This window comes from Barbatula barbatula, assembly GCF_947034865.1.
Source record: "Barbatula barbatula genome assembly, contig: scaffold_164, whole genome shotgun sequence".
Classification (NCBI taxonomy): Eukaryota; Metazoa; Chordata; class Actinopteri; order Cypriniformes; family Nemacheilidae; genus Barbatula; species Barbatula barbatula.
In genome coordinates this window covers 1-27560 of record NW_027636847.1, presented here as the reverse complement: position 1 = coordinate 27560, position 27560 = coordinate 1, and the positions used below count along the sequence as shown (strand labels likewise).

Below are 27560 nucleotides of genomic sequence, written 5' to 3'. Positions count from 1 at the left end.
GTTCAAGAGCTGGTTGAAGGCAAACTGAAATCCCGTCTTGTAGTCTGTGGTTCCTTTAGCCTGCATTTTCATCACGGCATCTTTAAAGATATTCTTGTTCTTTATATTGGCCTGGACCAGTGAGGTGAAGCACGGAACCACAGCGTGTGCTTTCTCACTAAACTGAGACAGAGAAAGACAGACACAGAAAGTCCATTAAAATGTGATGGAGACACTCAGACGCCGGTGACTCAGACGCTAGGTGTCGCTAGTCTCTCGCTACGAGGTGACATTGCTCTAGTAACATTTATAAACAAACCCTGCAGTAACTGACCTGCTTTACTCCTATTGGTAGTCGCTCAACATTTGCATAAAGTTGAGCAAATCAAAACTTTGTCACGTCAATAGACACTCCCACTTCCTGTCGTAAACAGTCACTGTCGCTCATGTCACTGGCTTTCCATTCAAATGAATGACTTCGCATAGCTTTGTCGCTGTCGGTGTGAACGCACCGTTAAACACTTCATCATTCATATCCATGAAATCTCTCAGAATAATTCCGGTGTTAACACACAGTAATGAAGTCACTCAAACACTTGATCAGATTGTGTGAAACTTGAAATGTATTTGAAATCGAGATGCTCAAATACGATCTGTTCAAAGTCACAATGTGTGGTTGCCAGGGTGTTGCTATGTATGTTTATTTGTATAACATGGATTGATGGAGGCAGATTAATGGAGAAGAATTGAGCTTTCATGTTGATTGTCTGACAGTAAACATACTATATAGTAGAAGAAAACCAGCACGAGTCAAGAATAGTACAGTACGTCCGAAACACAGCAGGTGAGAAATACCCTCATGTGCATGGGATGGACACTTCTCGATCCCAGGATCTGAGAAACGGTCAAATTTCCAAAGTAAATCAAAAAAATATAGCGGAAAACTTTAAGTCGGACGTCCCGTTTTAATGTAAGTGCCAATAAATGAATTTCTCGTGACTAAATGATGTTTTTATCAACGCTCATGTGTAGGTTGTTAATACGTCATAGGTCAAAGAGGAAACGGGTCACATGACCGCAAAACATAGTGGATGCAGTATGTCACAAATGTATTCATACTACTCACACTCATACTATATAGAACGTAGTGTTTTACTTATTCAAATTCAGTACGTGTCACAATATGCAATTTCAGACGCAGCGTAAGTGTTGTTTCGCTTCGGATTTAGATGCTCATTTTGTGTTCTCTGAGCCAGGATTAGGAAACACACACCAAGAAGCTGGGATCAGCCCGGATTACTGCCTTACAACCCCTAACGTTTCATTATGTGTGTGTGTGAACTCGTCTCATCTGTGACCTGCCATTGTGTTCTTGTCATCACATTTATTCTGCATTCTTACTCTCTTATAAAATATATATTCATGAACAACTCATATGATTAAACATCTCTTTTCATATAAAATATCAACATATAAACTGCATGTTGAAATGTGAAAAGTGTATGTTCACAATGTGTATGATTACGCCATCCTTCATGCTCATGCGCGTTGGGTATTTATGATGATGCAATCCAGACGGAGTGGGTGGGCAAAAGTAGTATAAACCAATCACAGCCTGGCGCATGTTCTGATCCAATCAAACCACTACGGACAAAATGTAAAGATCTACAGTATAAGGATTCTGTGTGTGTGTGTACATACCTGAGCCACGTTAACATAGTCATCATCAGACAGCGTGTCCAGCATCTCCATGACAGAGGTCTTCATCAGTTTCAGGGTCAATCCACTAACACTTCCACTTCTACAAACACACAACAAACATGATCCATAACATTTATCCATAAGCTCCTCTGTTTACCGGATAAACTAAAGTCATTGATGTACATTTACGGCGTACGTGACAGATGCTTATGTAAAATGATGTGCAGTGTTAGGTATTCATGTGTGCTCTAATACAGAATAAATAACCAAACCGCAAGCATCTTATTATTGTGTTTATCAGTATATTCTCATAATGTATAAAGTGTACGATTATGGTGGATGCTGAAGTCTTAAATGTCTTAAAGGCGGTAGTTTAAAGCGATGATTTAATACACGTTTACCTTGAACAGACGCTTACTGATACTGAACGCGTTCTTCTTTTATAGCAGGCAGGCTGTCTTGTGTCAAGAGGACATACCGCCATCTACTGTCCCTGTGTGTTTATATGTCTGATCTTATGTTGTCATATTTTACTCTTATATATGGGAAACGTGTGTGCTTCGCTGTTGAAAAAAAGATCAGGTTTAGATTGCAACCATTTTACGTCACAGATTTTGACGCAAAAAAAATTTGTTTTATGAAGACTGTGACAGTTACACTGTTTTATTTATTTCACAATTATAAAGTCAATGCCATGGTTCATGTATTAAGCCACACATCGCTCTATACCCAAGGATCCTTTTTAACACGGTACTTCTCTTAACTCGAGATTCTCAAAATGGCAACATGTGCCACAACCACCGTTGCCAAGCAGAACCTGTTGCTAAGCATCTCTCATCTCCAGCACATCCATCAAAAGTCAATTCCAGACGGCGTGTTAAGAGCAGCATCTTTCCAGAGACTGGATGTGAATGGTCTGCTGTAAACCCAATATATGAAGAACCCACGGCGGCTTTTGAAAAGGTAAATGACAGAGGAGCGCCTCATCTGTAATTTCTCTTCCAGAATTAGACGATTTCAGCAAGGCAAACGGCATTCTGGGAAAAAGGCTTTCTGACAGATGTATTGTTTCATTGCTCCAGTAGATACAATGAGATTAGTGTGAGATTGTCAGAAAGACTCGGTGTGACGGGACTTTTGATGCAGAACGGCAGCTGTGAAGCTATGTGTGTGTGTTATTTAAATTATACACCGTGTCTATTTAAGGTTACCGCTGACTGCCAGCTAGCGACAATTAACTTCCATTAAGCATTTTTCCTTGAGAGGTTCACTGGAGAATATTAATACTTCAGCACGTAATGACTGTACGATTGAAATGAAACAACACGACAGCCTTACAAACCACACATCGCAAAGACTTGAACACGTGCAAGCGATTCTCTTTAAAGTGCACAGAACTGCATCTATAATCTCATTGGTTGAGAAAGGTGTGATGCTAAACAGTATCGCATGTTATAAAGGTCAGATAAGATCGGTGAGACGTTTTAAATTCAACGGGCATCAGGAACGTCCTTTTTCACGGCACAGAACCTCAAAGTCATGTTTCAGGTAATGCAACAGCATTCTGATGTGAAACACCGAGGTGCGTGTGCTGTGTGCTCTCTGTCAACAGGTGGCAGTAGAGATCCACACGTCATTACACATTAACACACACATGATGATCGCGTGTCTTTGCATATGTGCGCATACGGAGAGAGATTACTTACACATCCACGATGATGACCATGTCCTTTGGAGACGAAGCACCCTGAATATACCTGTAAAACACAAGACGACACACAAAGTGTCAGTACTGACGTCACAACAAGAAAAGAATTACACATGTACAGCAATAACATGATGAAGACGTAAAAACATGACCACTGCGGTATACTTTAATATTGACTGTGGGGACGTTTCTAGATACAAATTGTGTTTTTGACACAAATCGTGGAGCTAAATTATACTTTTTAAGGCTCTTTCCAAACATTTTAAGACCTCATCGCCTCTTCAAGTTTAATCGGTTTACATATTTGTAAGAACGATATTTTCACATCATCCACTTCCATAGTAGGAAAACAAGATTGCATGTTTTTTGTTCTGGGGTAACAGGTGTGTGTGTGTGGATTCAGGTAGATGAACATGGAGGATGGCCACTATCACACTTCACACAGTTTAAAGACACAAAGCTCATTTCCCACACCAGCAGAAGATGGACACAAACAGAGGTTTTATATTCTGGAGGTGACTGAAGAAGTGCAGAAGACACGATAAAGTCCGGTCCAGACTCGGCGTAGCGTTTATTATTCGTCTGACTCACGTCTCGCTGCTGACAAACAACTTCTTCAGTCCGTCTCTCTGGGTCTTTGTGCTGCTGTTAGCAGATCGCTCGGCCGAGAGGGGCTTCGCCAGCTATTTTTAGCCCACCGCTCCATCTGAACGCGGGAAGACAATGAATGATGCGCGGCACTTTTCTGTCAGCGACGTCAAAATAAATAAATAAAAGTCCTAACGGTAGCATCTGTCCACCGCTGATAGAGGCTGACATATAGAAAACACAAGTGAAGCCATTTTCACTTCCCGCCGCGCAATTAAAAACACATTACGACTGACAATCAGCCTCAGAGATTGATGGACGTGGCAGGGCGAGGCGAGCGAAGGCGATTGGCTGTGATACAGGCAGGTAGTTTGGGCTGTGTGTTAGTAAATGAGCAGAGCGGTCGTGGAGGATTTCTTCTACCGCGGTAATCAGGGTGAAGAGGAGACGTGGGAAGAGCTGCCAGGTGCCTGAGGCTCGTGAAGAGAGCTTTTCAAGCACGGATAAACGCTGGAGAAATGGAAAAACCCCAACCAGGGACAACACACACGCACACTGCTGTAAATCTATGACCGATGAACTTTGACCCTGAGTTTTGAGGTGAATCCAGCACAGACCAGTCTCAAAGATGAAATCTGGACCGTATAACCGTGATGCTCAGCACTACAGTGAAATCAATTATATGCACATCTGACGAAGCTCATCTGGGATGTTTATTTCTTTCTCATTCAGTTTAAGTTCATGTCAATGTATCTTAAATGTAAATCTGCTCCTTTACCCTCACCGAGATCTCAATTATTTATGTGGGTTTAACCAAATTCATTATTTAAGGGATGATGTACAGGCATGTACCTTATCCCGCTTATTACTACTATTACTACTTGCCACATGAAGAAAAAAATGGACATGAAATGTGAATTTGAATTATTTGATGGGATCATTTTTACGGAATGCAGAACATCCGCAAGGAAAAGCCGTTTACTTTCGGTTTTAAAGTAAGACACAACGTTCAAATGTCACAAACAGGCAATTTGGTTTCATAATTTGTAAATATAATGTCATATCTGTTATTAAAAGACATATTTATATTGAATTAGTCAAAATGATTTGCCTCATCCGGGTTACCGTGTGTTATTAGTTTTGAGCGGTTGTTATCTGGGAATAAAGAACCTGCAGATGTCATGACCGGCCAATCAGAATCAAGCATCCCAACGAGCCGTGAAATAATACAAAATAAAAAGAGCTTGAATAAAACCAGCTTACTTCTGTCAGGAACATTTATAATAGTTTCGTAAGAAGCTTGACTCTAGTTCATTAAATTAAGAATGACATGTGCACGCTAATCCTCACTCTCAAAAGCCAAAGTACACATCACAAAAGTCTTTCTTTTCTTTCTTTTTGCTTCATTTTTGTGAGAAACACCAGCGGAAAACACTAGAATTCATATTAATTTCCATCTGTTTGTTTTTATGCAGTAAATCCACACGCTGAGGATTCACTTTGTGTCGTGCTTGCTCAACTTCTAATAACACAGCCGTGTGCTTCTGAACGTTTATGAAGACAGTTTCAGTAAACACAGAGAGAGCCGTGATGATTAAACATCATGAACATGCCTCACAAATACTGCGCAGGGTGAAAAATCAAAGGATTAAATGGAAGAGATTAGTATTAATGAAATGGAGATACAAACACATCTCTGTCAACTAAAAATATCATCAGTAAACGTTGGATTTCAAGCCATTTATTCAGGTATTGAAACCATCTAACGCCGCTCTGACGCAGACAGCCAATGAGAACTGCTGAGAGGCGGGTCGGCATGTCGTCCCATCATCAGATTGAGTTCTGAAGTGAGGATAGTCAGGAGAATGTGAACGGAGGGTTCGGGTGATTATTAATTCACGATAATAAAGATGTGTCCATTAAAGACTGAAGCGGTGTGTTTGTAGGAGTCAGTATCGCTCACTGTCAGACTCTTGTCATTGGCATGTTTCACAGCACAGTCTCTATTCATCACTGCCATCATGTGATCGTGACACTGTCGATCTGTGCCCGTCTCGCTGTACCATCCATGTATTATCCTGATGGATCCAGATGTGCCGTTTCTGCATGGATTCCACTCCGTAATTACCCCTCCACTGAGGACCAGTGATGCCATTCCTTCCCAGTCATTACCCACAATCCCCAGCGCCCCTGCCAGGTGACATGCAGATGGGCCGTCACATGCCAGCTTCATTAACACACACACACGCGTGCTCGCACTGTAGAATGTCTAAAACCAAACAGAGATGATCTGGGTCACTCAAAGCATCTGCTGTGGCACATGGGTCCGAACACACACAAGCGCTCATAAAGGTCTTCAAACACCTGCTCACGCTCTTATGTTACTACACATTGTCAAATCAAAACTCAAAACTATGAAACGACACAAAAAGTCGTTATAATATTAATATTAAAATAATATTATTACATTTATCAGTACATTTGTACTCTGTCCATCAAATTCACTCATCTATAGGACTCAGCATGGAAGCTGAAGAATGACAAAGACTACATACATGTTTTCACTTGATGACCACAACACGTAATCGCAGTTCTTCCTCAGAAGTGCACAGTTCTGATAAGCGACTATTATTCTGCTTTTGTATAGTAAAAATGAGCTCTTTCGCTAAAGCTGCTTTGAAAGGACATGTGCTGTGAAAAGCACTATACAATACACGTGAATTAAATGAAAACATGAGAATTACTGTGCAGTAAAGGTATTAAAGCAGCCGTCAGTGAGCCGTCTATAAAAGTCAACCTCTTTATGAAATAAGGTCTGAATAAAAGCATTTTTGGATGCCTGCAGCGCTGAAAACCTCAGCACTAAATGTCCTGTTCTCTATAGATGAAGAAGAAAACACACATTTCTCAGATAGTGGCTCTGAAATCAAGTGGCACGCTTTCCTTGGATTCTATAGCATCTCTTTAATAGGATAAATACATGAGATACGTTAAAATCTCATATTCATGCTCTCTGACCTTCTCTCTCTGTCTCTCTCTCTCTTTCGCCGTCTGTCTGTCTGTCTGTCTGTCAGTCTGTCTCTCACAGTGAAACTGGCACATTAAAAATGAGTCAATTATCAGCGCTTATCTCTGCTGAAATGATACGGTCGGCTTGCACATGTGCAGCGCTTCATTTCTGACGGTCACAATCTGCAGGTGTGAGACGCCTCATGATGCGTTTACTGAAGTGTACAGACTTCACCTGCTATTATACAGCCCGTGCGCGTCTGTGTGTGTGTTAAAGGATTTATTTGCGAGTTCACGCATTGATGGGATTATTTTTTATGGACTGCTGCTCTCTCGGGTTTTCTCTGGATGTGTTCTTCAATAGATTGAATTAAGATTAAAAACACTGAGGGCGTTGAAGCAGGTGAGCTGCGGGAAAGAGAAGAGAAACGCCGTCACATCAATTTTTATTTATTCGCTATTCTTGAACTCGACAGCGAGATGGACAGATCAGAACGGCTGGATGACCAGTTACTTTTCCTCTGGGACTTTTATAGAAACGAAAACAGCCAAGAAAAATTTTAAGCATCTCATGAAAATGCTAAAATAATTTATTTCAGGGCTCGTTGGAATGCTTGATTCTGATTGGCCCGTCGCGACATTTGCAGGTTCTTTATTCCCAGATAACAACCGCTCAAAACTAATAACACACGGTAACCTGGATGCAGCAAATCATTTTGACTAATTCAATATAAATATGTCTTTTAATAACAGATATGACATTATATTTACAAATGATTAAACCAAATTGCCTCTTCATGACATTTGAACGTCGTTTCTGACCTTAAAACCAAAATAAACGGCTTTTCCTCACGGAAGGTCTGCATTCAGTAAAATTGAGCTAATCAAATATTTCACATAGTTATTAGTTAAGAAAGTAGTTCAACCATCAACAACATTTAAATGACAATAACATGACAAACATTGAAATGAAACATTTGACCCATATCCTGTGGAGAGGTAACCGTAGTATAAGTGGATTAATTGACTCCGGTCCGTTCAATTATTCGACAGTAAATGAGGTGTAACGACCGACTTACCACCTCAGGTTTGTATTAACCTTTGAATCATTGACCGGCCCGTCGTATGTTATTCTTTACTAAAAACCTCATCAAAATGTTGTGAATGAAACAGATCCCAAATTTCATGATGTACTGATGTAAACGCAAATCTTATTACACAAATATAAAAGACAAAGAAAACAGAGCCACGAGCGTACTACAGGACAACATCAGAGCACTAGGGACCGAACACACATAAGAACTTCAAGTCAGTGATGATGTCAAGCCAATAGAAACACTGATGCTTTCATTTGACTGGAAGCGACAGGCCGAGCGTCGAGCTCCATCTTATTTCTGTGGCGTTTGAACAGCTGCCATAATATTTACTTAGGAGTCAGATTGGCTTTTCTCAGAAATCAATATGTGCTTTTGCTGCTACGCTGGGTCGAGTCTGCATGGCTAATGGCTTCTCTGTAACGCTCAGATAACAAAACCTTCTCTCTCTCTCTCTCTCCTCCAAACATTCTCAATCAATCCTCACGGATCAGATTCTCTCCTCTAAATCTCAGACTATCAGTATATGTATATTGAGACATTTTAATAATTCATGTTACAGTAATTGACGACAATAAAGTGTTGACAGGGTCATTCATTCTTCAAGAGTGACACGTGACATACCGAACCTGTACAGCCAAACCCATCTTCCATTATATCTCCAGGTTTCCTGTTTATTGGTTATATAATCTCATCTGTGCTCAGATTTGACAATTCTTCAAACAAACATCAAGCATTTCGCTGCAAACATTTAGATGTTTCCGTGTCAGCATTCATAATCTGATGGGTATCACAGCTAAAGTTTCTTGTGAACTTCTGCACAATGAGCTGAGCACAGCAGCAGGTCAAGGCGAGCAGAGAGTGTAATACACAACGACAGCGTGTTGAGCAATAATCACACAGACCTGACCTGACACATCCTGACCCCCCCCAACCCTGCCTCACCCGTCAGAGGAGCGGGCTGCTGGTTACCAGGCAACCGTCTCCAAAATGACTCTCATAAGACATTGATGGTTAGAGAGCAGCTCTCTGGGAACATACACACTGAAGAACTGCACGAGAGATGTTGATGGTGACAGAGTTCACCAGAACTACAACTATTCAAACATTTCTGCTCATTAAAATCAAATAAAACATGATTTAAAACACTTCAGCTAAACACAAATGAGTAAAGTTGCCTTAGCAATAAACTGAGATGAGTTTAAACTGAGACGCGAAAAGTATTATCTGGAAACAAATAAACACTAAACTAAAACAAAATAGATGTATAGTTTAAAATTCATTTTAAAATGACCAAAGCATTTAAAACCATTGCTAAGACTCAAATCTGAAACTAACCTCACAGCTAAACTAAAATAAAACTCCAAATATTACTATATATAACTACAATAAAAACTATCATACGGCTGATATGCAGCATTTTTGACTTAAATAATAGATGTGTCTGTGTTGTACACAGCTTATTTAATCAAAGTTGTAAATTGAGGAAACGCTGTAACTTTTGTGTGGATATTTCAGGACACAGGAAAAATCTACAAAATGATCCTAAGAATAGAAAAACCTGTTCCCTGATCAGAACTAAGACAAAACAAATCTGTTAGAATTTTGCTGCAGTTTGATGTACTGCAATGACCTGTCTATAGAAACATAAAGAGAACGGAGCGGAGCGCCTGCTGATATTACACTCTGAAACCAATTTATCATTGCTGCTGTTATATATCTCTCTTACCACCCACATACTGAAGCATTAAAGAGAAGCATCACGCACACACACATACACATGAACGTACACGAACACATACACAAGTGCACAGACACACGCATGCAAGGACACACGCATAGACACACACATGCACAGACATGCATGCATATACACACACACACACACACGCATGCACGTGCACACAGACACACACACACACACACACACACACACTCACATATGCATGCACATACACATGCATCACACACACGCATGCAGCACAAACCCGTGCACAGACACACACGCGCTCGCTCTGACTCTTCATTCATCTTCAGGTTTTATAGATTAAGTCACTAGACATCAAGTAGAGTCTCATTAGCGTATCGCTCACACAGCTGACCACACAATTCAAAATACACCAGAAAAACATTTATCCTGGATTATTTTTACTGTGACGTCACATACCATAGTTTATGTTGATGTCTAAAACTTCACCTTCATTGTTGTTTGAATTTAAAGTCTTTCCTCACAGAAGCCGCCGCTGCTTAAGTCTATTTGAACTTCACACGCCTGCTCTTAGCAGCAGATGCCACAGAGCACCCGGAGAAAACAAAGAGATGAAAGTCAAACTAAAGTCCTTCCTGCAGTACTCACCACGGGCGTCTCCTCACATCATACAGGTCGATCTTCTTGGGTGCTCTCCATGGAGTCGCTGAAGAGCAGAGATCACATGAAAACAACACTCAGAAGTCACTCGACAATTCTACACAAAATAACCCTGAGGAATGAAATAAGAGTATGAGGGGAAATATTTCATCTTTGAATGAATCTTTTCTTTCATTAAACCCAAAAGCCGTCATTCGTTTTTTTTATTTGATTTGATGATCCTGTTTTTTTTATTTGATTTGATGATCCTAGAAAACATACAGTAGGTGTTCTTCTAAATTACGAGTGACTTTTCCTTATTGAAGGAAAGTTAACGTTTTTCTAGATAGAAGTGAAGTTTAATGTTGGCATGTCATTAAAGAATTAGCTGACATCTGGTGTGCCGCTATAAATACATCGTTCAGGAAGTAACGCAGTTATTTACCTGGGTAGAACCTGGTGACGCCAGTGGCGCTTCCGAACACCTGCCAGCGCAGCGAGGGATCCTCACGAGTGTTCTCGATAAAGACTCTCTCCAGAGCCTGAGTCCAGTTCAGTTCATTCAGGATAGTGGGAGCTGTCAACGTGACCAAACATACATGTCAAACATCCCAAACATCAATTCAGAAACAAAGTATTTGCCTGATTGTGTCACAGAAAGAATGTTTGACTTGTGAAATGACATCTCTTTAATATCTCAATGACTTCTCTGAGATAACTGTGAAATGGAAATGTCTCTGTGATTTGAGTTTCAGAACAATCAAAAGATCTCAATACGGACTCGAGCAAATCTTACACCTCCACAAGCTCCTAATAAGAGTAGACCTCCGAGTCTGGACAGCAACTTTTTCCTCTAGGAAGAATTTCAACACCATGTTGAAAGATGTTTCAGTGAAGCTAACGCATGCTGTCCTCACATCCACACACAAAAACATACATATGGAAATATTCAATGCTTCAGTCATGTATGTTGAGATGATGTCGGACAGTACACAGTGTGCGTGGATCGACGTCCAGAAATCTTTCACTGAACACAGCGAAGGTCTGCTACGGTATTGCTATTATACAACAGTGTGGAGGAGGAGATGATGTCATGAATATGTCCCATTCGTTTTCCAAGAGGAGACTGACTTAAACTTACGTTTATGACCTCGTGAGGTAAGACTAACAATAAAACTCATTAAATCAAGTGACTGAGGTGTACAAGAAAACCTTCTGAGGTTTTGAATAGCGGCCCATCTTAAAAACACCAAAACAACACGTCACAATCATACGAGCTATAGATTCAAGCCTTGTTAAAAACAATAAAATGCAAAGGATTGTGGGATATCAGAGAGTACCTCAGTAGACATGATGATGTTATATAAGCACTAGATAGTGTGTATATGCAGAAGAACACTCGGAGCGTCTCTCAGATTTCACACAGAGGTTTGATTGACAGCTCTTTTCTCTTTAGTCTCATGTAGTTTGTCTGAGAGAGAGTTTTGCAGCGTGTCTGATTCTCTGTAACTGTCTTCACCTGTGTGACTGTCTGATCTGCTCACTTCTATCTGTCCTCTCTGTCTCTCACGGTTACGCTCAGTGTCTCAGTAACGTCTCGCTGTCCTCATGTGAGATTCACCGTCAGCAGCATCTAACAACACGTACATACATGACACGCCGACACAAACACTGACCTGTCCTCTTTTCTCTCTCAACAAACATGTTTCTTTCTGCTTTAACCAACATCCATCCAATTACATCTTAACCTTATATACTGCGATGATAAACTCGACGGAAATACACTTTACATTATAAACATGAAGAAACAACAGCAGCGGTCCGCTAGTATATACTTTATCCAAGCTTATTATAATTCATCACAACCTAGTTCTGATTTACAAACTAAACTAACAAAAACACAAAATGTCTTTAGTTCAAAGATCCACTTCTCACAACAAACACAACTGTTTTAAACGTGTCTCTTGATGTACGTACTGTCAATGTTTATTTTTATATAACGGTCTTAAACACGCTTTTATACTGCAGACATCTGCACACCGACTCCAGCCAATCACATTACAGCAGATTTCCATTTTGGAGGTCATTATTCCTCAGACGGTCAGTGAACGCTTCACGGACGTGCCGGCTAGGTGACAGCTGTGTAGTGCACTTGTTTGGGACAAAAGCACTGACATCATCACCACAATATCCTTACAAACAACAGCGATATGAACACAAACAACGTCTGACAGGGTTACGGACATTTAAAGACTAATAATGACAAAAACCTTTCATAAAGCACACTGACTCTGATTTCTCAAAATCTATAATAGCGCTGAAGTAAAGGATGATTTCTGTTGAATCCTCCATATAAGTGTTTAAAGGGATACTTCACCCAAAAATGACAAATCTGTCATCATTACTCACCTTTGAGTTGTTCCAAATCTGTATAAATGTCTTTTGTTCTGATGAACAGATATTTGGAAGAATGCTTATAACCAGACAGATCTCGCCCCCCATTGACTCCCATAGTAGGAACAAACACAATGATAGTCAATGATGCCCCAGAACGGTTTGCTGTCCTACATTCTTCAAAATATCTTCTTTTGTGTTCAACAGAACAAAGAAAATGATCAAGAATCTTTTCCTACTATGGGAGTCATAATCTGTCTTGTTACAAACATTCTTCCAAATATCTCTCTCTTTCACATTTGGAACAACTGGAAACTGAGTAAATTATTTTCATTTTTGTTTGTACGTTTAAGTGTGTCTTTGAGGCAAGGATACAATGACAGATGCCCGCACGCCGCTATCGGTCACACACGGCGGTGTAATGCAGATTTACTGGACACTAGCTGCGACACACACACACACGCAAGCACGCACGCACGCACACACACACACACACACACACACACACACACACACACACACACACACTGTGGGCTGTGGCAGGTCATCTACACTAAAAATATGAGAGCAGGGGAGATAACACAAACCGGGGCAGACAACAGCCTGGCTTGATTTATTATCATGAGGATGCACAACTTTCTCCGGACAGTTGATAAAAGAAAAATATCCCTCCAGAAGAAATTTGTGGGTGGGTGTGAAACTCATCCTTCAAAACAGGAGCGCGTGTGTGTGCGACGGCTTTAAACGTGAATCCATCAGACAGAATTCCTCAGACATGTTTAAGAGCTATAGTTCTGCTAAATGTTTGGCCCGTTATGGAGCGTAGAGCCACATGACGAACGGCTCGGGTTATAAGGCCGATTTATGGGGTATCATTTATTTACCGCGTGACACATGTGATATCAGTGTCAGGAGTCTCGCTAACACCTGTCAGAGCGGATGAACATATGTCATAACAAACACGCTCACCTCGGGTGATGAGACACAGAAATGACCCTTCATATCAAAATAGCAGATCCTCTACTCTAACTGTGATTCTGTACTCTGTATTCCAGATACCTAACACTTATCTACTTATCAATGACAATTAACAAATCCATGTTTACACAACATTGTTTTCAACATTTACACAACAATAATGTTTTATGGAACTAAAATTGCAGTCTTACATTTACATTTAGTTATTTGGCAGACATTTTTATCCAAAGCAACCTAAAGAGAGTTACTAGTTTCAACAAAAGCCAGAACACTGCCTGTTGAGAGAAGAGAGAGAGGTTTAGTTTTTCTCTCATTTCTCTGTCAAGTATTCACAGAAGAGATGGTTTGAAGTAGTTTTTTGAAGGTTGCGAGTGATGTTGTTGACCGGACCGAGTTGGGAAGAATGTTCCACCAGGAAGGAATTGTGAAGGACAATGAGCGGGAAAGGGATTTAGTGCCCTTATGAGAAGGCAATACAAGGTGCCGCTGGATTGCTGAACACAGGGTTCTTGATGGGGAGTAGAAGTGTAGAAGGGTGTGAAATTATGCCGGCGCAGATCCAGTCATAGTCCTGTAGGCCAACATCAGTGACTTGAATCTGATACTGGCTTCAACTGGTAGCCAGTGGAGAGATGAAAAAGACAGCTTTTCATCAAATATGACTCAGAGGTTTCTGGCTGTTTTGGAAGGAGTGATTGTGGTATTTCCAAGTTGGATGGTGAGATTGTGTGGGGTGTGCAGAAAACACGAGTAGTCCTGTCTTGGCCGGGTTCAGCTGGTTTTTTATGATATACTTATCATATCTGTGTGAGGACTTGAATTTGTGAAAACATGCATATGAATATTACATGATCATTCTATAAGCTCCTGATAGCAAGAAGGCAAAAGTGACAGCGCCAACTATTGGCCTGGCATTCATAATAGAGCATTTTTGATAGTTTTCGTGGATCTGTGAAAACACGTGAGACTTTTCAAAAACACAAAGGCAAACACAAATTCTGTTCGAAATTCGATTTAAAATTCATCTTCCTCTCCTTTTTCAAAACAGGCCTCCCACAAAATCAGCGGAAGTAAGAAAGTGTTTAGCGAATGAAGGGCAGGACCTGAGAAAACGAATAGAAAAAAACTTTAATTAAAACGGTACTGTAACCAATAAACAGTGGAAATCTAATTTGAGGAGGTGCTGGTGAATGAATGTTTTTAATGAATGTGCAGGAAGATGATAGTTCCCCTTCAGTGAACAGCGAGAGGAGCTGCCGAGCCGTGAGGACTGGAGAAATCCACTGTTTATATAAGTCCCAGTTGTCATTGTGTCGAGCGAGTCGACTTCTATCGCCGCACCAGCTGCAGGAGGAATATCAAGTGTGGGTTGGCATGTGGACACTAGAGTCGTGTTTTGGTATTCACCTTACGTCAGGCTATCTAGAAATTAAGCAAGTATGAAAAATGACGTTCAAGAAACCTCTAGTCTAGACTGAATATAACAGGACGGTCTGTCTGACAGGACGGTCAGTGTTAAATCTCATCATTCTGACAAATAAAAGCTGCTTTCCCTCAGCTGTCATCCGCACACACAATTAGTCTTTCAATTGTACTTTAATAACCACCATTTCCATCATTATCTTCAACAATAGAAGCGCTGAAAACGGAGCGTTACACAAGGACATTTCTTTACAGCGGGGATTTAAAGTTTGCTCAGAATAATAATGAACCCACTTGATCTGTATTAGCATATGTGTCGGGGCTAAAGCGGGAGGGGGGGATTTTTTGTCATGTTGGGCTAATCGTCCTGAAGCTGACGGTGACGGTCACTATCACTGCTGGATGTGCGCTGACCAATGCAAACGTTGGCATGACCAACCCCTTTACAAGACAACTGTCAACCGTCTCTTGAAACAGTGATAATAAAACACTGACCCATCCCATAAAACAGAAACAAACTAAACAATAATCCCTTCAATACAGGGGTTCTCAGCAGTGGGTCTCAATATGAAATGATTCTACAGAATCATCTGTGATAAATGTGGCCCTATAACAACACCACTGAGCTATAAAGAGCAAGTGTCCTCTGGGTTTCCAGACAGACTCGACGGTAAGCGACAGTGTTTGTTTTTAGTCCATCTCTCTGTTCATTTGGGAACAGGCATCAATAATGAGCTGAAAACTGTTTGACCGGCACTATTTGTGAAAAGTCTGCAGACCTGGCAGAAGAATTCAGTTTGGAGGAGAGACGTGAACTGATATGGTTGGCAGTCAGCATCACTCAGAATTGCTTGCATTGGATGTTTTTTTTGAGTCATTTCGCAATCTAGCCTATAATAATCCAACGGTTTTCGTCTATTTGTATTTTTAGCCTATGAACCTATAGTTGAGTGACACTTTCTAATGGACTGTTTTGTTGTAGGGGTACAGATTAACTTACATTACATTCTTTAAGCAGGGAAAGTGCTACATTTTTTGTATTAATTGACTTTGTTTTGTTCCATTTTATTTTAAGTCAAATTATAAAAAGCACATTTTGACCATTCAGTTTATGCAACAGTGAAAAAAATGACTAAATAAATAGAAGAAATGTAAAAAAACATTTTGGGAGTTCGGTATTCGGTGTTTCACTTCATGTTTGGCTTCGGCCAAGAAATTTCCTCTGCACACAATACAAGCTTGACCATGACACACACCCCTTCTACACCAGTAAAGAGATTTTCTGATTTACTTTCTGTACAGTATGGGAATTACATAATGTTTTGTTTATTGTGTGTGTATATTTAGTACTCACAGCCCTTGTAGATGTCAGTAGGAATCTGCACAGCCGTGTAGGAATAATTGACTTTATTTTTAAAGTTGGGATCATCCACAAACTCCAGGGACAGAGAGTTTGGATTTTCCAGGAGGTTTTCCCCGTCATCGTCATCATCCAACTGCAATGACAAGAAATGAAGAAATATTACAACACATGAATGAATACACCTTTACGTGCACGCACGCACGCACACACGATAAGACAAACACTCATTACACAAACACACACACACACACACTGTTGGCATTTATTTTGAGTCATGACCAGTCTACTGATGCACAACACAATACAACAGCAGGCATTCAAGTGTCTGGAAATCAATTAACGTCAGTGATGTTATCACATTCACATTGAACCCTGTCAATAATTCAACACAAAGCTGAACTTCAGTCTCAAGCCATTAGCATTTTAATACAGATCAAAAACTTTCCTTCATGAAAAAAATTCAATGACTAACAGTACAAAACCTAACAAACACCCAAATAAGCCATGAATAACTCAATGTAATGACTGAAATCCAACAAAGAGTCCTTTAAATGCCCAGCATTAGAATGGTGTGTAAAGCATTTGCAGTGAATATAAACGCTGTATAGAGACCTTTGGCTGGTGGCCATTCAAGTGAATCTAGACATACAGTGGCCAATCAAATGAAAGAAGACATACAGTGGCCAATCAAATGAAAGAAGACATACAGTGTGGCCAATCAAATGAAAGAAGACATACAGTGGCCAATCAAATGAAAGAAGACATACAGTGGCCAATCAAATGAAAGAAGACATACAGTGGCCAATCAAATGAAAGAAGACATACAGTGACCAATCAAATGAAAGAAGACATACAGTGTGGCCAATCAAATGAAAGAAGACATACAGTGTGGCCAATCAAATGAAAGACGACATACAGTGGCCAATCGAATGAAAGAAGACATACAGTGGCCAATCGAATGAAAGAAGACATACAGTGGCCAATCAAATGAAAGACGACATACAGTGACCAATCAAATGAAAGAAGACATACAGTGTGGCCAATCAAATGAAAGAAGACATACAGTGGCCAATCAAATGAAAGACGACATACAGTGGCCAATCGAATGAAAGACGACATACAGTGTGGCCAATCGAATGAAAGAAGACATACAGTGTGGCCAATCAAATGAAAGAAGACATACAGTACGGCCAATCAAATGAAAGAAGACATACAGTGGCCAATCAAATGAAAGACGACATACAGTGGCCAATCGAATGAAAGAAGACATACAGTGTGGCCAATTGAATGAAAGAAGACATACAGTGTGGCCAATCAAATGAAAGAAGACATACAGTGGCCAATCAAATGAACGACGACATACAGTGACCAATCAAATGAAAGAAGACATACAGTGGCCAATCAAATGAAAGAAGACATACAGTGGCCAATCAAATGAAAGAAGACATACAGTGGCCAATCAAATGAAAGAGGACATACAGTGGCCAATCAAATGAAAGACGACATACAGTGACCAATCAAATGAAAGAAGAAATACAGTGTGGCCAATCAAATGAAAGAAGAAATACAGTGTGGCCAATCAAATGAAAGAAGAAATACAGTGGCCAATCAAATGAAAGACGACATACAGTGACCAATCAAATGAAAGAAGACATACAGTGGCCAATCAAATGAAAGACGACATACAGTGACCAATCAAATGAAAGAAGAAATACAGTGTGGCCAATCAAATGAAAGAAGAAATACAGTGTGGCCAATCAAATGAAAGAAGACATACAGTGGCCAATCAAATGAAAGACGACATACAGTGACCAATCAAATGAAAGAAGAAATACAGTGTGGCCAATCAAATGAAAGAAGAAATACAGTGTGGCCAATCAAATGAAAGAAGAAATACAGTGGCCAATCAAATGAAAGACGACATACAGTGGCCAATCAAATGAAAGAAGACATACAGTGGCCAATCAAATGAAAGAAGACATACAGTGTGGCCAATCAAATGAAAGAAGACATACAGTGGCCAATCAAATGAAAGAAGACATACAGTGGCCAATCGAATGAAAGACGACATACAGTGGCCAATCGAATGAAAGAAGACATACAGTGTGGCCAATCAAATGAAAGAAGACATACAGTGACCAATCAAATGAAAGAAGACATACAGTGTGGCCAATCAAATGAAAGAAGACATACAGTGGCCAATCAAATGAAAGAAGACATACAGTGGCCAATCAAATGAAAGAAGACATACAGTGGCCAATCAAATGAAAGAAGACATACAGTGGCCAATCAAATGAAAGAAGACATACAGTGGCCAATCAAATGAAAGAAGACATACAGTGGCCAATCAAATGAAAGAAGACATACAGTGGCCAATCAAATGAAAGAAGAAATACAGTGTGGCCAATCAAATGAAAGAAGACATACAGTGTGGCCAATCAAATGAAAGAAGACATACAGTGGCCAATCAAATGAAAGAAGACATACAGTGGCCAATCAAATGAAAGAAGACATACAGTGGCCAATCAAATGAAAGAAGACATACAGTGTGGCCAATCAAATGAAAGAAGACATACAGTGGCCGATCAAATGAAAGAAGACATACAGTGTGGCCAATCAAATGAAAGAAGACATACAGTGGCCAATCAAATGAAAGAAGACATACAGTGTGGCCAATCAAATGAAAGAAGACATACAGTGACCAATCAAATGAAAGAAGACATACAGTGTGGCCAATCAAATGAAAGAAGACATACAGTGTGGCCAATCAAATGAAAGAAGACATACACTGTGGCCAATCAAATGAAAGAAGACATACTGTGTGGCCAATCAAATGAAAGAAGACATACAGTGGCCAATCAAATGAAAGAAGACATACAGTGTGGCCAATCAAATGAAAGAAGACATACAGTGTGGCCAATCAAATGAAAGAAGACATACAGTGGCCAATCAAATGAAAGACGACATACAGTGGGTAGTAATGAGTTTCTTCAGGGGTGAGGTACAGGTAAGCTGTACAGTAATGGGGTTAATTGGGGTTGACGTAGTAAAAAACTGTTTGTTTGAAATTCAAACCTCCTGTCAACTGTGAAGATTGATTTACGGTGTACATTAAATTGTCTATTAAAATGCAATTACAAGCTGTTGAGATGAGTGGAAACTGAGCAAAACCACTGCATTCACTTCTCACTGAAAACCATCACTGGACAGTTTCTGCTACAAAGTCACAATTCTGAGTATTATTAATAGGACGAAATATTAGCTTTAGGACATTTTTTTATTCAGATAATTTTTCTACTGTGCTGTAAAATAATAAACACACTGCAAACTGCAGAAATTGTATCACTGTATGCTGGTAAATACCTCTGCAGTGCATTTAACTTTAATATTGTGATATATTTCATAACGGGGACTGAGTTTTATCAACCTGGATTCCATCATGTAAGCTCTGATTCAATTGTTAGGCAGGAATATAAGTATATATTACCCAGAAACATATTTATGAATAAAGGCAATGGAAGTGATGACAGTCTATAATCTTAAAATAGATCCTGTGGTCTGCTTGTAAAACAAAGATGTTAAAATACACCCTAACAATAACACACACAAAAGTGCCGCACTTGTGAAAGCAAACCATCACCAGTGAAAACAATGACATGAGATTTTCTGCTCATTCAGACGACTGGCCATCTTTCAGATCTTTTATTTGTTTCTTCCTCCACCTGACAATCCCCAATTCAAGTGTTTAATACAGTTATAATGACACACTCATTTCGATTTCAAGCTTAATTAAAGCTAAAAATGACTCTGGAGGACTCTATAAACTGCATCATTGATATCAATCACAACAAACACATTCACAGCCGTGTATAGATCTCTTTTACACTGATGTCACGCTTACGTCACGGCCTTAGCTGTTGAAATAACAGCATATGCTGGGTTAGGTATGCTTTGATGCTGGTTTGCTAGTTTGTGGTGGTTTACGCTGGTCATGTGCTGGTTCCTCACCAGTTTAAACCAGCATCAAAACATACCTAACCCAGCATATGCTGTTTTTTCAACAGGGTTAGCTGGAGGCAAACAAAAGGAAAACTGGAAGAGGCAAATACAAACCACCACATATTCGTCTACATAAGGAGTTAAAACACTACTGTTTTTTGTTGGTGTGGATTATGATTTGTGGCTCAAAATATCTCACGTATGCCCAAATCAAAAACAGGTTCTTTTTTCACGTAGCGTTTCCTTTTGAACGCATAAGGTGTGCTAGCTCACTTTATTAGTTTTACAACTAGAAGTTAACTATCGGCCAGAAATGAAACATAGGAAAGTGTTTGTCGTCTCTTTATCTTTAGTCATCACAGGTGCATTAGTCTAAAGGGAGAGGGAACAGTGAGAAGGCTCATGCTTCGTGTCAGGTTTGTGTTCAATAAATGGATTTGCCACTGTTAGTACACGCAGGCATCTATAGATGTATACGCTCTCAGTTTATCTTTACGATACGCGCTTGGATTCTCTGTCTGGTAGGTGTAGAGGTCAGACCACTTATCTGGAGGAAATCCTGTCAGTTCATCTCCGGATCCATTGAATGAGCGTGTACAGGTCGGAAAGGCTCCTGGCGTTAAAGTTCACTTTTTACATGTTAAATTGAATCAGATTTTTTAAACGTGCTACCTAGCATTACTAATGCGGTCAGGTGGACTCCACCTAAGCTCCGCTCACAAAAACGAGTCACAATGACTAACTGTAAAGGGGTCTATACAGTACATGGATTACATCCGGATGACAAAATGCATTGTGGGATATATAATATTCCAGACAGGGTGTTCTGTACAGTACAAACTTTATGACAAATAGATTTTTTCAAACATCCATACAGATGTTAAACGTGTTTGGGTGGACAAATCTCTGTGTACTCTTCTAAAAGAGCCGGTGTTGATGGAGAACATTTATTTGAAGACTATTTCAATAGAATACAGTCACAGATCTGTTGGATGTACATCAGTGGATCTGACAACTGTCATCCAGATGTTAATGTTTTAATATAAACAATATTGTGCTGTTGGACCAATGGCTATGCAACCAATTACAAGTGAAAGCATTTCACCATCTGGACAATCATCATATGCTGTGAATTTTAATGACATTTTTTGAAGAGCTTTAAATGTAAAAAATTATTTAATGCATAACGATATATATACGGTGACTAACCAGATTAAACAAAATAAGACTATCAATACCAGACAGAATACTACAAGTGCTAGAAGTAGAGTTTGAGAAGAGACAATGTGTCAAACTGAGCTCAGATTTGTCTCGTATGCAATCACAAGTCAATATTATTGAAGATCTCAATATCAACTCAAACATTTCTCATCACATTTACTCAAATCCAAATGAAACAACTGAAAATTCCATCAATTCTCCTGAGTTATGAAAGAGCAACGTCTGAGCAATATCAGTTCAGTAAAATCCAGATGTTTGAACCACTGTAATAATGTAACAAGTGTGTGTGTGTGTGTGCTCTTTGACCTCTGGTTTCTCCTGCTGATGAGGAGTGAGGTAGAGGTGATGTGTGTGTGTGTGTGCTCTTTGACCTCTGGTTTCTCCTGCTGATGAGGAGTGAGGTAGAGGTGATGTGTGTGTGTGTGTGTGTGTGTGTGCTCTTTGACCTCTGGTTTATCCTGCTGATGAGGAGTGAGGTAGAGGTGATGTGTGTGTGTGTGTGCTCTTTGACCTCTGGTTTCTCCTGCTGATGAGCAGTGAGGTAGAGGTGATGTGTGTGTGTGTGTGCTCTTTGACCTCTGGTTTCTCCTGCTGATGAGGAGTGAGGTAGAGGTGATGTGTGTGTGTGTGTGTGTGTGTGTGCTCTTTGACCTCTGGTTTATCCTGCTGATGAGGAGTGAGGTAGAGGTGATGTGTGTGTGTGTGTGCTCTTTGACCTCTGGTTTCTCCTGCTGATGAGGAGTGAGGTAGAGGTGATGTGTGTGTGTGTGTGTGTGTGCTCTTTGACCTCTGGTTTCTCCTGCTGATGAGGAGTGAGGTAGAGGTGATGTGTGTGTGTGTGTGTGTGTGTGTGCTCTTTGACCTCTGGTTTCTCCTGCTGATGAGCAGTGAGGTAGAGGTGATGTGTGTGTGTGTGTGTGTGTGTGTGCTCTTTGACCTCTGGTTTATCCTGCTGATGAGGAGTGAGGTAGAGGTGATGTGTGTGTGTGTGTGCTCTTTGACCTCTGGTTTCTCCTGCTGATGAGCAGTGAGGTAGAGGTGATGTGTGTGTGTGTGTGTGCTCTTTGACCTCTGGTTTATCCTGCTGATGAGGAGTGAGGTAGAGGTGATGTGTGTGTGTGTGTGCTCTTTGACCTCTGGTTTATCCTGCTGATGAGGAGTGAGGTAGAGGTGATGTGTGTGTGTGTGTGCTCTTTGACCTCTGGTTTCTCCTGCTGATGAGGAGTGAGGTAGAGGTGATGTGTGTGTGTGTGTGCTCTTTGACCTCTGGTTTCTCCTGCTGATGAGGAGTGAGGTAGAGGTGATGTGTGTGTGTGTGCTCTTTGACCTCTGGTTTATCCTGCTGATGAGGAGTGAGGTAGAGGTGATGTGTGTGTGTGTGTGTGTGTGTGTGTGTGTGTGTGTGCTCTTTGACCTCTGGTTTCTCCTGCTGATGAGGAGTGAGGTAGAGGTGATGTGTGTGTGTGTGTGCTCTTTGACCTCTGGTTTCTCCTGCTGATGAGGAGTGAGGTAGAGGTGATGTGTGTGTGTGTGTGTGTGTGTGTGTGCTCTTTGACCTCTGGTTTCTCCTGCTGATGAGGAGTGAGGTAGAGGTGATGTGTGTGTGTGTGTGCTCTTTGACCTCTGGTTTATCCTGCTGATGAGGAGTGAGGTAGAGGTGATGTGTGTGTGTGTGTGCTCTTTGACCTCTGGTTTCTCCTGCTGATGAGGAGTGAGGTAGAGGTGATGTGTGTGTGTGTGTGTGCTCTTTGACCTCTGGTTTCTCCTGCTGATGAGGAGTGAGGTAGAGGTGATGTGTGTGTGTGTGTGTGTGTGTGTGTGTGTGTGCTCTTTGACCTCTGGTTTCTCCTGCTGATGAGGAGTGAGGTAGAGGTGATGTGTGTGTGTGATGTGTGTGTGTGTGTGTGTGTGCTCTTTGACCTCTGGTTTCTCCTGCTGATGAGGAGTGAGGTAGAGGTGATGTGTGTGTGTGTGTGCTCTTTGACCTCTGGTTTCTCCTGCTGATGAGCAGTGAGGTAGAGGTGATGTGTGTGTGTGTGTGTGTGCGTGTATGCTCTTTGACCTCTGGTTTCTCCTGCTGATGAGGAGTGAGGTAGAGGTGATGTGTGTGTGTGTGTGCTCTTTGACCTCTGGTTTCTCCTGCTGTTGAGGAGTGAGGTAGAGGTGATGTGTGTGTGTGTGTGTGTGTGTGTGCTCTTTGACCTCTGGTTTCTCCTGCTGATGAGGAGTGAGGTAGAGGTGATGTGTGTGTGTGTGTGCTCTTTGACCTCTGGTTTCTCCTGCTGATGAGGAGTGAGGTAGAGGTGATGTGTGTGTGTGTGTGTGTGTGTGTGTGTGCTCTTTGACCTCTGGTTTCTCCTGCTGATGAGGAGTGAGGTAGAGGTGATGTGTGTGTGTGTGTGCTCTTTGACCTCTGGTTTCTCCTGCTGATGAGGAGTGAGGTAGAGGTGATGTGTGTGTGTGTGTGTGTGTGCTCTTTGACCTCTGGTTTCTCCTGCTGATGAGGAGTGAGGTAGAGGTGATGTGTGTGTGTGTGTGTGTGTGTGTGCTCTTTGACCTCTGGTTTCTCCTGCTGATGAGCAGTGAGGTAGAGGTGATGTGTGTGTGTGTGTGTGTGTGTGTGTATGCTCTTTGACCTCTGGTTTCTCCTGCTGATGAGGAGTGAGGTAGAGGTGATGTGTGTGTGTGTGTGTGTGCTCTTTGACCTCTGGTTTCTCCTGCTGATGAGCAGTGAGGTAGAGGTGATGTGTGTGTGTGTGTGTGTGTGTGTGTGTGTGTGTGTGCTCTTTGACCTCTGGTTTCTCCTGCTGATGAGGAGTGAGGTAGAGGTGATGTGTGTGTGTGTGTGTGTGCTCTTTGACCTCTGGTTTCTCCTGCTGATGAGGAGTGAGGTAGAGGTGATGTGTGTGTGTGTGTGTGCTCTTTGACCTCTGGTTTATCCTGCTGATGAGGAGTGAGGTAGAGGTGATGTGTGTGTGTGTGTGTGTGTGCTCTTTGACCTCTGGTTTATCCTGCTGATGTGGAGTGAGGTAGAGGTGATGTGTGTGTGTGTGTGCTCTTTGACCTCTGGTTTCTCCTGCTGATGAGGAGTGAGGTAGAGGTGATGTGTGTGTGTGTGTGTGTGTGTGTGTGTGCTCTTTGACCTCTGGTTTCTCCTGCTGATGAGGAGTGAGGTAGAGGTGATGTGTGTGTGTGTGTGTGTGTGTGTGCTCTTTGACCTCTGGTTTCTCCTGCTGATGAGGAGTGAGGTAGAGGTGATGTGTGTGTGTGTGTGTGTGTGTGTGTGTGCTCTTTGACCTCTGGTTTCTCCTGCTGATGAGGAGTGAGGTAGAGGTGATGTGTGTGTGTGTGAGGGGGGATGTCTGCCGTCCTCTTGGCCTCTTTAATGATGAGTGATGCCCCCCAATTAAAGACGCTGTCAGCCCCTAAAGCGCTGAATCATTCAATCACACACGTTAACATTCTGATTTATGATGCCGTGATTCTATCACATCTCATCATGTCTCCATTTCTTCTCAACTCATCCTCCCTGCATGATGTCTGATATATCAGTGTCTGTCTCACCCTGAGAAATCAATCTTTACGTGATAATGAAGAGAAAGCGCCTGTGTGACCTTTACTCATAGAGTAACTGGCTGACGTGTAGTTTTGATTTATATTTGATTTTATCGCTCAGAGGTTGATCATTCATGGCTCTCAGTTGTTGAAGGGTTAACGTGATGTTTCTCATGACATCAGAGGGACTTTTATCATCATCTGAAATATAAAAAAACATCACTTACATAATCTGAGTCAGATTTGGAGTCGTAGTACTGAATGTCATTCTCCTAAAATTAAAGAAAGAGACAAACATCAGTGACATAAAAGTCATATATTTCTCATTATAACAAACCCTCATGAAGAACCTTTTGCTGCTGTCACTTACATTTCATTCACCTGCCTGTTGCTTTCCCATGTGACACACACTAAACATCTTTATAAGCTCGTGTGCTTTCAAACATAATGAAAGAATCATGACATTACCGAGATGATCATTCTCACACATTCTAGAATCTCTGTCTTTTAGTTCTGATTTTGGGATTTGTTGCGGTTACATAAAAATAAATCATAGATTTGGTTATTTGTGCTTACAGATAAATAACACAAAGTGCTCACTGATCGTAAAGATTAGATGATTCCTGAGTTATGAGATAAAACATCACCTGTCTTCATATCTCTCACTTCAGTCTTCTTCACACACACACGTCACATGTGTTCCTCTAATTTGATTGACACGTTACGATCAACCGTCTCTCTCCTTCACACTCTGATATTTACAAGACATTTCAGAATAATGTCATCTAATAATTTCCCTCATCATTTTTTTGTAATAAAAGTTTTTGGTATCTAGCAACACAAAAGGCATTTAATTCATGTGGGAAAGTCATCATTATTTTGTCAACACAGATACCGACAATTCAATAGTTCAGGCTAACAGATTTAAAGCAGGGGTCTTCAATGTTTTTGGGGCAAGGACCCCTTAGAAGATAGATGCATAGAGCAGGGACCCCCTTCTACTAAATGTGTAAGCAGTGGTGGCAGAGGTCGTCTCTGGATGCTAAATAAATAAGTGCAGAAGTTATCAAGTGTAAATCTTTATTTTCTTCCGCTTCTCTGTGTGTTGCAGAACACAGCGCTATTATATAATTCTGAGCTTACATTTACATTTATGCATTTGGCAGACGCTTTTATCCAAAGCCACTTACATTGCATTATACTATACATTTATTTCTAAGTATGTACAAACCCACGACCTTGGTGTTGTTAGCGCTACGCACTTACCACTGAGCTTCATGTCTTTCTCATGGATCAGCATCGTCGTGGCTGTTACAGGAATATCAGACAGCAACATGTAACCGCTTTATTTTTGAGGAAACTTGTTTGACGAGCACCATCAGTACACAGTGCACGTTTCATTGATTTTGAACACGTGCGATAGTTAACAATGCAGAATACAGAATACAGCACTCCTTCGATCGCTTCTGCTGCCTGAATGGATGTTTTTGTCTGCACGCAGGTTAAAATTGCAATAAGTCGGAGCTTCGATGAGTCCACGCGGATATTTTGAAGAATGTAGTACAGCAAGATTTCCCACTCCATTTATTTATTAGATCTGAGTGACTTATGTCATATCAATACATGTTTTACATTCAGTATCCTTGCTGACGTATGATGCTATGATCTCACGAGTAGTCTAATATTAGAACCATATAAAGCAGTGTGTTTGACTTTCCTCCAGTTTATAAATAGAGTAGCTGACGTCCTCCCCATAAAAAGAACCACACCGAAAGCAAATGTTTTGGATGAGTGGGGTGAAGTGTTCCTCTCTGGAGATTGTGTGTGGGACTGCATGTGTCGTGTTTCTATACGTCTGTAGTACACTGTGTAGACTGCAGTGCACATACAGCAGGAAGCGTGCGGTCAGTATATATCTCTCTCTCTCTCTCTGCTGTCTATACAGGGCCAGTTCAAATGGAGCAGATGTCAATGTCACCGTGACGACAGCAGGGGTCACCAGGGAACACTGGTCAAAAACGCTGACGAATCTACACAACACTACAACTCCCACAAACACACAAGCTCTCAGGACACTTAGAGAACAAAATCAACAGAGAGAGAGAGACAGAGAGAGAGAGAGACAGAGAGAAAGAGAGAGACAGAGAGAGAGACAGAGACAGAGAGAGACAGAGAGAGAGAGAGAGACATATTGTTTCTTAT

At 41.0% G+C, this 27560-nt stretch overlaps 1 protein-coding gene across 1 annotated transcript; it reads right to left on the bottom strand.

Annotated features, from left to right (window-relative positions):
* Nucleotides 1-25630, bottom strand: LOC306891008 (voltage-dependent calcium channel subunit alpha-2/delta-2-like; the record flags this gene model as incomplete). Its single annotated transcript, XM_079488433.1, has 7 exons — nucleotides 1-162; nucleotides 1681-1780; nucleotides 3387-3437; nucleotides 10436-10493; nucleotides 10872-11003; nucleotides 16575-16716; nucleotides 25586-25630. Coding segments are annotated over 7 exons (690 nt in total), but the record flags the coding sequence as incomplete, so codon positions are not given.
* Between the last annotated feature and the right edge of the window lie 1930 nt (nucleotides 25631-27560).